This window comes from Phaethon aethereus (assembly GCF_964289735.1).
Source record: "Phaethon aethereus genome assembly, chromosome: 30".
Taxonomy (NCBI): domain Eukaryota; kingdom Metazoa; phylum Chordata; class Aves; order Phaethontiformes; family Phaethontidae; genus Phaethon; species Phaethon aethereus.
Window position 1 is genome coordinate 1,499,160 of NC_138606.1, and position 9,398 is coordinate 1,508,557.

At 70.0% G+C, this 9,398-nt stretch overlaps 1 protein-coding gene across 1 annotated transcript; it reads left to right on the forward strand.

Annotated features, from left to right (window-relative positions):
- Positions 1-75: 75 nt before the first annotated feature.
- Positions 76-9,038, forward strand: SMG9 (SMG9 nonsense mediated mRNA decay factor; the record flags this gene model as incomplete). The annotated part of the gene is made up of 12 exons (XM_082011990.1): positions 76-162; positions 645-719; positions 878-1,106; positions 1,787-1,884; positions 1,964-2,076; positions 2,658-2,769; positions 3,234-3,329; positions 4,508-4,593; positions 5,500-5,606; positions 6,762-6,869; positions 7,795-7,939; positions 8,960-9,038. 12 exons carry the CDS (start codon positions 76-78, stop codon positions 9,036-9,038), a joined length of 1,335 nt encoding a protein of 444 aa, XP_081868116.1.
- Positions 9,039-9,398: the final 360 nt, after the last annotated feature.

Genomic DNA, 9,398 nt, shown 5'->3' on the forward strand with positions numbered 1-9,398 from the left:
CCCCGCCGGGACTTGCTTTACCCCCGCCTGCAGCCCCGCTATAGGGGCTCCTATAGGTCCCGGCGGGCGCCAGCGATGTCGGACTCGGGGCAGAGCCCGGCGCCGGGCGGGCGGCGGCGCTGGCCGAGGGAGAAGGAGCCGGACGGGAGCGGAGACCGGCGGGTGGGCGGGGCTTCGCGTGGAGGGGGGGGTGGGCGGGGTTTAGGGTGGGCGGGGCTGGAGTGAGCGATGAGGCGGGGGCACTGCAGAGGGAGGGGGCGTGGCTGGGGAGGGGGCGTGGGCGGGGCTCGGGGGAGTGAGTGACGGGAGCAGGTGTGCGGCACTGGGGAGGGGGGCGTGGTCGGGTGTGGGCGGGGCTTCGGGGGGGAGGGGGGCGTGGTCGGGTGTGGGCGGGGCTTCGGGGAGGGGCGGGGCCTGCGGGCGGGCCACGGGCAGGCAAGAGGAGGGGGCGTGGTTAGGAGGCGGGGCTTCGCCAAGGGGCGGGGCTTGGGTGGGTGAGCGACAGGGGGGTGGGCACGCCAGGGGCAGGAAAGGGGGCGTGGCTTTGCCTCGTGGGCGGGGCGCCGGGCGGGCGAAGGGGAGAGGGTGGGGGGGGTGTGGCCGCAGCGGTGGGCGTGTCCGCGCCTGACCCCGCCCTCCGGCAGCAGGAGGCGGGGGAGGAGCCCGCGGGCCTGCTGCAGAAGACCCCCATCATCCTGGCCAAGCCCCCCGGGGAGCGGGTGAGCCCGGGCTGGGGGAGGGGCTGCTCGGGCCCCCCGCGCTGGGGGAGGGGCGCCCCGTCCCCCCCCCGCTGGGGGAGGGGCCGCCCGGCCTCCTGGCCCCGCCCCCTCGCTGACATCATGCTTCGTTCCCGCGGGGGGGGGGGGTGTGGCTACAGCAGCAGCAGGTGGCGAAGGCGGGGTCAGGCCCGGCCCCGCCCACCCCCGCCCCGGCCCCGCCCATCGTGCTGATGAAGGCGCGAGGGGAGGAAGGGCGGGGCGGGGCCGGAGCCGGCGCAGGGGAGGGGCCGGCGCTGGCCCCGCCCCGTGAGAGGGAGGGGCCTCGCCCCACCCAGCCCGTCTATCAGCTGCATGGGAGGGGGCTGCCCCCCCCCGGCGCCCTGGACCGTGAGTGGGCGGGGCTTGGGGAGGGGCGGGCTCCGGGGAGGGGCGGGGCTCATGTACCCGGTGGTGATGTGGGCGGGGCCGGGGCCTGAGGGGCGGGGCCAGAGCGCGGGGCGGAGGCCAAAGGGGAGGGACTCTGGCTCTGGGGGTGGGCGGGGTTTCCGCTACTCGTAGGGCTCGAGGGGCGTGGCTGGGGGTGGGGCTGGCGGTGGTGGGCGGGGCTAATGGTGGGGTCGCTCATGATGATGGGTGGGGCTGGCGGTGGTGGGCGGGGCTAATGGCAACGGGCGGGGCCAATAGCGATGGGGCTGGTGATGGGCGGGGTTAATGTTGATGGGCGGGGCGAATGCTTAGTGGGCGGGGCTAGTAGCGATGGGGCTGGGTGGGTGACTGCTGATGGGCGGGGCTAACGTTTTGTGGGCGGGGCTAGCAGGTAGGAGTAGTGTCAGGCCGGGTGGCCGGCTAGGGGCGTGGCTTGCTCAACGGGGGCGTGGCCACCCAGGGGGCGGGGGCTCTAGGGGCGGGGCTTAGTGCTGCGGGCGGGGCTTGGCGGCCGGGATTTACCTTTCCGGGGGAAGGCAGTGGGGCGCGGCCGGGATGGGGGTGTGGCCTGGAGGGGCGTGGCGTGGGCGTGGCCGGAAGGGGGCGTGGTCAGCGCGCCTGGGTCCCGCCCCCTCCGGCAGCGGTGGCGGGGCAGGCTCGGCTGGCGGCTCCGGAGAAGATGAAAACCAGCATCAAACTGGTGGACGAGCAAATGAACTGGTGCGACAGCGCCCTGGAGGTCAGCCCCTCCCCCCACCCCGGGGGAGGGGGAGGGGGAGCGGCCCCTCCCCCCACCCCCACCGCCGCCCCTCCCCCAGTTCCTGCTGGAGCAGACGGACGTGCTGGTGGTCGGGGCGCTGGGGCTGCAGGGGACGGGGAAGTCGACGCTGCTGTCGCTGCTGGCGGCCAACCAGCCCGAGGAGGATCCGCGGTGACTGGGGGCACTGGGAGGCACTGGGAGGGGCGGGGGGGGCTGGGGGGGGACTGGGAGGGGCTGGGGGGGGACTGGGGGGGACTGGGAGGGGACTGGGAGGGGACTGGGAGGGGACTGGGAGGGGACTGGGAGGCACTGGGAGGGGCTGGGAGGGGACTGGGAGGCGCTGGGGGGGACTGGGAGGGGACTGGGAGGGGCTGGGGGGGGACTGGGAGGGACTGGGAGGGGCTGGGGGGGGACTGGGAGGCGCTGGGGGGACTGGGAGGGGACTGGGAGGGGCTGGGGGGGACTGGGAGGGGCTGGGGGGGGACTGGGAGGCGCTGGGGGGGACTGGGAGGGGCTGGGGGGGACTGGGAGGGACTGGGGGGGACTGGGAGGCACTGGGAGGGGCTGGGGAGGACTGGGAGGGACTGGGAGGCACTGGGGGGACTGGGAGGGGATTGGGAGGGGACTGGGAGGCACTGGGAGGGGCTGGGGGGGATTGGGAGGGTCTCGCTATGGGTCAGTGTCCTGCTGTGGGTCCCAGCCCCCTGCCGTGGGTCCCGCCGTGGGTCCCAGCCCCCCGCCTCGCCCCACAGGTCCTTCGTCTTCCGGCCGCAGGGGGCGGAGCTGCGGGAGCGCGGCGGCAGCCAGACGGGCGGCATCGACTTCTTCATCACGCAGGAGCGCGTCGTCTTCCTCGACACCCAGGTGCGGCCCCGCCCCAAGTGTGGGGCGGGACCCCCAAGTGTGGGGCTGACCCCCAAGTGTGGGGCGGGACCCCCAAGTGTGGGGCTGATCTCCAAGTGTGGGGTGGGACCCCCAAGTGTGGGGTGAGACCCCCAAGTGTGGGGCTGATGCCCAAGTCTAAGTTGGGACCCCTAAGTGTGGGCCTGACCCCCAAGTGTGGGGCTGGACCCCCAAGTGTGGGGTGGGGCCCCCAAGTGTGGGCCCGACCCCCAAGTGTGGGGCAGGACCCCCAAGTGTGGGCCCAACCCCCACGTGTGGGGTGGGGCCCCCAAGTGTGGGCCTGACCCCCAAGTGTGGGGCAGGACCCCCAAATGTGGGGCAGGACCCCCAAGTGTGGGCCTGATGCCCAAGTCTAAGTTGGGACCCCTAAGTGTGGGGCTGACCCCCAAGTGTGGGGCTGACCCCCCCCCCCCTCTGCCCCACAGCCCATCCTCAGCCCCGCCCTCCTCGACCACCTCATCAACAACGACCGGAAGCTGCCCCCCGAGTACAGCCTGCCCCACACCTACGTCGAGATGCAGGTTGGGGGGGGGCGCTGACGTCACGGTGACATCACCGCGCCGTCGCCTGTGACGTCACCGCCGGGCGGGGGGGAGGGGAGAGGGCGGGGGGGGAGGGGAGGTTGGTAATTGGGGGACGGGGAGGGGGGAGAGAGCCGGGGGGGTGGGGGGTGGGGGGAGGGTCGTTAATTTTAGGAGTGCCGGGGCGCAATTAACGGTGATTAAGGTTAATTAAGGGTAATGGGGGGTAATTAGTGGTAATTACGCTGTAATTAACGGCGTAATAAGGGGCAGGGGTAAAGTGTAATTAATTAGCATAATTAATTAAGGAAAATTAAGGAGTTATTAGGGGTTAATTAGGGTGATTAGAAACTAATTGGGGTAATTAGGGGTAATTAATTGATGGTAATGAGGGAGCAGAGCGGGAGGAGGGGGAGTAAAGGGTTAACGGGTAATTAAGCAGCAGTAATTAAGGGTGATGGGCGTTAATTAGCGTGATTGGGGCTAATTAGGGGCGAAAAGAACGGGGAAGTTGGGGTAATTAGGGGTAATTAGGTTGTAATTGGGGTAATTAAACGGTAGTTAGCGGTAATTAAGTGCTAATTAGGCTGTAATTAGGGGTCATGGGGAAGTAATGGAGTGATTAAGGGGTAATTAGCGGTAATTAGGATGTAATTGGGTTAATTAAGATGTAGTGGAGTAATTAGGGTAATTAGGATGCAATTAGGGGTAATTAGGATGTAATTAGGGTAATTAGCTCATGATTAAGGGTAATTAGGACGTGATTGGGGTAACGGAGTAATTAAGAGGTAATTAGGGTGATTGACGTAATTATTTATGGGTAATTGGGGTAATTAGGATGTAATTAGGGATGATTAAGATGTAATTAGGACTATCTAGGAGGTAATTAGGGGTGATTAGGATGTGATTAGGACTAATTAAGAGGTAATTAGGAGCTAATTAGGGGTGATTAGGGGTGACACGGGGATGGGGGTGGGGAGAAGGGGGAACGATTTTAATTAATTATTATTAATGGTGGTTATTAACGATTAATTAGAGCTAATTAGCTGCAATTAAGTCGGGGTTCTTCCTTAGGAGGCCTTAATTAGAGGCGATGGGGGGGTGGGGGGGGGCGGGGGGAGGGTCGCGAGGACGAGGGTCCTGACTTGGGGGTCCCGCCCCACACGTGTGGGGCGCAGTCGCTGCAGATCGCGGCTTTTCTCTTCACCGTCTGCCACGTGGTGCTGCTGGTGCAGGACTGGTTCACCGACCTCGGGCTCTACCGGTGCGCCCCACGGCTGCCCCACACCTGCCCCATGGCCGCCCTACACCTGCCCCACGGCCGCCCCACAGCTGCTCCATGGCCGCCCCACACCTGCCCCACGGCTGCCCCACAGCTGCTCCACGGCTGCCCCACAGCTGCCCCACGGCCGCCCCACACCTGCCCCACGGCCACCCCACACCTGCCCCATGGCTGCCCCACAGCTGCCCCACGGCCGCCCCACACCTGCCCCACGGCCACCCCACAGCTGCCCCATGGCTGCCCCACAGCTGCCCCACGGCTGCCCCACACCTGCCCCACGGCCACCCCACACCTGCCCCATGGCTGCCCCACAGCTGCTCCACGGCCGCCCCACACCTGCCCCACGGCTGCCCACAGCTGCTCCACGGCTGCCCCACACCTGCCCCACGGCCGCCCCACACCTGCCCCACGGCTGCCCCACAGCTGCCCCACGGCTGCCCCACAGCCGCCCCATGGCTGCCCCACAGCTGCCCCATGGCCACCCCATGGCTGCCCCCCGGCTGCCCTACAGCCGCCCCATGGCCATCCCACGGCAGCCCCACAGCTGCCCCACGGCCCCTGTTCTGTCCCCCTCCATGCCCCCAGCCGCCCCCCCAGCCCCCCAGCCCCTCCCTCATCGCTCCCGGCCCCTGCCCCACACCCGCCCCACACCTGCCCCACGGCTGCCCCACACCCGCCCCACACCCGCCCCACACCTGCCCCACGGCTGCCCCACACCTGCCCCACAGCCCCTGTTCTGTCCCGCTCCGTGCCTTCAGCCGCCCCCCAGCCCCTTCCTCATCGCTCCCGGCCCCTGCCCCACGGCTGCCCCACGCCCACCCCACACCCACCCCACGGCCGCCCCACGGCCGCCCCACGGCCGCCCCCTAACCTGCCCCCGCCCCCCAGGTTCCTGCAGACGGCCGAGATGGTGAAACCCTCCACCCCCTCCCCCAGCCACGAGCCCAGCGGCGCCGCCGGCCCCGAGGAGCCCTCGGAGTATTACCCCCACCTGGGTGAGCCCCACAGCCCCTGCCCCATAGCCGCCCCACAACTGAGCCCTCCCAACCCATAGCCGCCCCCCCAGGCCCGTAACTCCCCCCCCCCAGCCCCACAAATGACTCACCCAGACCCAGAACCACCCGCGAGCACCCGCCAGCCCCCCAAGCAGCCCCCCCACCTCCCCCAGCCCCACATGTAACCCCCCCAGCCCCACACCCCTGACCCCCACCCCTGACCCAGCCCCACAACTGCCCTCCCCAGCCCCACAACCCCCTCCCCCAGCCCCACAACCACCTCCCCACCCCCACAACCACCTCCCCTGCCCCACAACCACCACTCCCAGCCCCACAGCCCCCTCCCCCGGCCCCACAACCGCCTCCCCCAGCCCCACAACCACCCTCCCCAGCCCCACAACTCCCTGCCCAGCCCCACAACCACCACTCCCAGCCCCACAACTGCCTCCCCAGCCCCACAACCACCCCCAAACCACCTCCCCCAGCCCCACAACCACCCTCCCCACCCCCACAACTCCCTCCCCTGCCCCACAACCACCACTCCCAGCCCCACAACCGCCTCCCCCAGCCCCACACCCCCCCGGCCCCCCGCCAGCCCCACACCGCCTCCCCCAGCCCCACAACCACCACTCCCAGCCCCACAACAACCCCCAAACCACCGCCCCCAGCCCCACAACCACCTCCCCAGCCCCACAACTCCCTCCCCTGCCCCACAACCACCACTCCCAGCCCCACAACTGCCTCCCCAGCCCCACAACCAGCCCCAAACCGCCTCCCCCACCCCCACAACTCCCTCCCCAGCCCCACAACCACCACTCCCAGCCCCACAACTGCCTCCCCCAGCCCCACAACCACCCCCAAACCGCCTCCCCCAGCCCCACAACCACCACTCCCAGCCCCACAACCGCCTCCCCCAGCCCCACACCCCCCCGGCCCCACACCCCCCCGGCCCCCGGCCAGCCCCACACCGCCTCCCCCAGCCCCACAACCACCCCAAACCGCCTCCCCCAGCCCCACAACCACCACTCCCAGCCCCACAACCACCCCCAAACCACCTCCCCCAGCCCCACAACCACCACTCCCAGCCCCACAACCGCCTGCCCCGGCCCCACACCCCCCCGGCCCCCCGCCAGCCCCACACCGGCCCCGCCCCAGTTTTCGTGCAGACCCGCGCGCGCCCCGAGGCGTTTTGCCCCCGACGCCTCCGGCAGATGCACCAAGTGCTCGACCGGCTGATGGCGCATTCGCACCTCAAGTACAAGGGTAGGTGTGGGGCGGCTGTGGGGCGGGTGTGGGGCTGGGGCCGCTATGGGGTAGGGCGGGTGTGGGGCTGGGGCTGCTCTGGGGCAGGGGAGGTGTGGGGTGGGGCCACTATGGGGCAGGGCGGGTGTGGGGCTGGGGCTGCTCTGGGCAGGGGAGGTGCGGGGCTGGGGCCGCTATGGGGCAGGGGATGTGTGGGGTGGGGCCGCTATGGGGCAGGGCGGGTGTGGGGCTGGGGCCGCTATGGGGCAGGGGATGTGTGGGGTGGGGCCGCTATGGGGCAGGGCGGGTGTGGGGCTGGGGGGCTGGGGCGGTGTGGAGCTGGGGTCACTATGGGGTGGGGGAGGTGTGGGGCGGCCATGGGGCAAGGGATGTGTGGGGCTGGGGCCGCTATGGGGCAGGGCGGGTGTGGGGCTGGGGGGCTGGGGCTGCTATGGGGCGGGGCGGGTGTGGGGCTGGGGCTGCTCTGGGCAGGGGAGGCGTGGGGCTGGGGCCGCTATGGGGCAGGGGATGTGTGGGGCTGGGGCCGCTATGGGGCGGGGGAGGTGTGGGGCGCCCATGGGGCGGGGCAGGTGTGGGGCCGGGGTCGCTATGGGGCGGGGGATGTGGGTCGCGGACCCCCGGCTGCCCCCAGGGTCGCTCGCCGTGGGGGAGGCCGGGCTGCCCGAGGCCGAAGTCAACCTCTTCCTCCTGCCCCCCCTGGAGAGGAGGGGGAGGACGCCCCCCCCCGCCCCGGTGAGCACCCCTCCCCCTCCCCCCTCCCCCTCCCCCATCCCGCACCCCCCCACCCCTCCCCCCACCCCCCTCATCTCGCTGCCCTCCCCCTCCCCCCCCCCCGGGGGCTTTCGGGCTCCTCCCCCCTCGCCCCTCCCCCCCGCCGCCCCTCCCCCCACCGCCCCTCCCCCCAGCCGGCGTGTGGGGTGCGCAGGTGGGGGAGGGGCGCCCCTCTTCCCGCTCCTCCCCCCGTACCGGGGTCACGGCGCCTTCGCCGCCCTCCTGGCCCGGCTGCGGGGGAGGGTCCTGGCGGCCGCCCGCGCCCAGCTCTCCCACACCCTCCTGACCGAGAGGAACTGGTGAGACTGGGAGGCACTGGGAGGAACTGGGATGGGACCGGGAGGGACTGGGATGGGACTGGAGGGGACTGGGAGGGACTGGGATATACTGGGAGGTGCTGGGAGGGCACTGGGGGGGTGCTGGGATGTACTGGGGTATACTGGGAGGGACTGGGATGGGACTGGGAGGGCACTGGGATATACTGGGAGGACACTGGGGGTGACTGGGGGGTGCTGGTATATACTGGGAGGGACTGGGATGGGACTGGGGGGGACTGGGAGGTGCTGGGAGGGCACTGGGGGGGTGCTGGGATGTACTGGGGTATACTGGGAGGGACTGGGATGGGACTGGGAGGGCACTGGGATATACTGGGAGGACACTGGGGGTGACTGGGGGGTGCTGGTATATACTGGGAGGGACTGGGATGGGACTGGGGGGGACTGGGAGGTGCTGGGAGGGCACTGGGGGGGTGCTGGGATGTACTGGGGTATACTGGGAGGGACTGGGATGGGACTGGGAGGGCACTGGGATATACTGGGAGGTGCTGGGGGTGACTGGGGGGTGCTGCTATATACTGGGAGGGACTGGGATACACTGGGAGGGACTGAGATGGCACTGGGGGGGACTGGGAGGGCCTGGGATATACTGGGAGGTGCTGGGAGGGCACTGGGATATACTGGGAGGACACTGGGGGTTACTGGGGGGGTGCTGGTATATACTGGGAGGGACTGGGATACACGGGGATGGGACTGGGATGTACTGGGAGGGACTGAGAGGGGACTGGGAGGGAACTGGGATGGAACTGGGATATACTGGGAGGGACTGGGATATACTGGGAGTTACTGGGATATACTGGGAGTTACTGGGATATACTGGGAGTTACTGGGACGGCTTTGGGCTGCACTGGAGCTCACTGGTGTGAACTGGGAGGGCTGGCACTCGCCCGTACTGGTCTGTGCTGGTGCAGACTGGTCTGTACTGGTCCGTACTGGTCCATACTGGTCTATACTGGTCCATACTGGTCCATACTGGTCCGACAGGTTCCACTACGCCGCCCGTATCTGGGACGGGGTGAAGAAATCCTCAGCCCTGGCCGAATATGGCCGCCTGCTGGGCTGACCCCGCCCCACGCCACGCCCACCGCCACGCCCACCGCCACGCCCCTTCGCCACCGCCACGCCCCTTCGCCACGCCCCCTCCCTCCCTCCCCCAACGGGGATCAGGGTGCCCGCCCCGCCCTCGCCTCTCGCCCCGCCCCTTCCCCTCTCCGCGCCACGCCCCCTCCTCTTGCCACGCCCCCTCCAGCCCCTTCCCCTCCTCGCCACGCCCCTTGCCACGCCCCCTCCAGCCCCTTCCCCTCCTCGCCACGCCCCCTTGCCACGCCCCCTCCAGCCCCTTCCCCTCCTCACCACGCCCCCTTGCCACGCCCCCTCCAGCCCCTTCCGCTCCTCGCCACGCCCCCTCCTCTCGCCCCGCCCC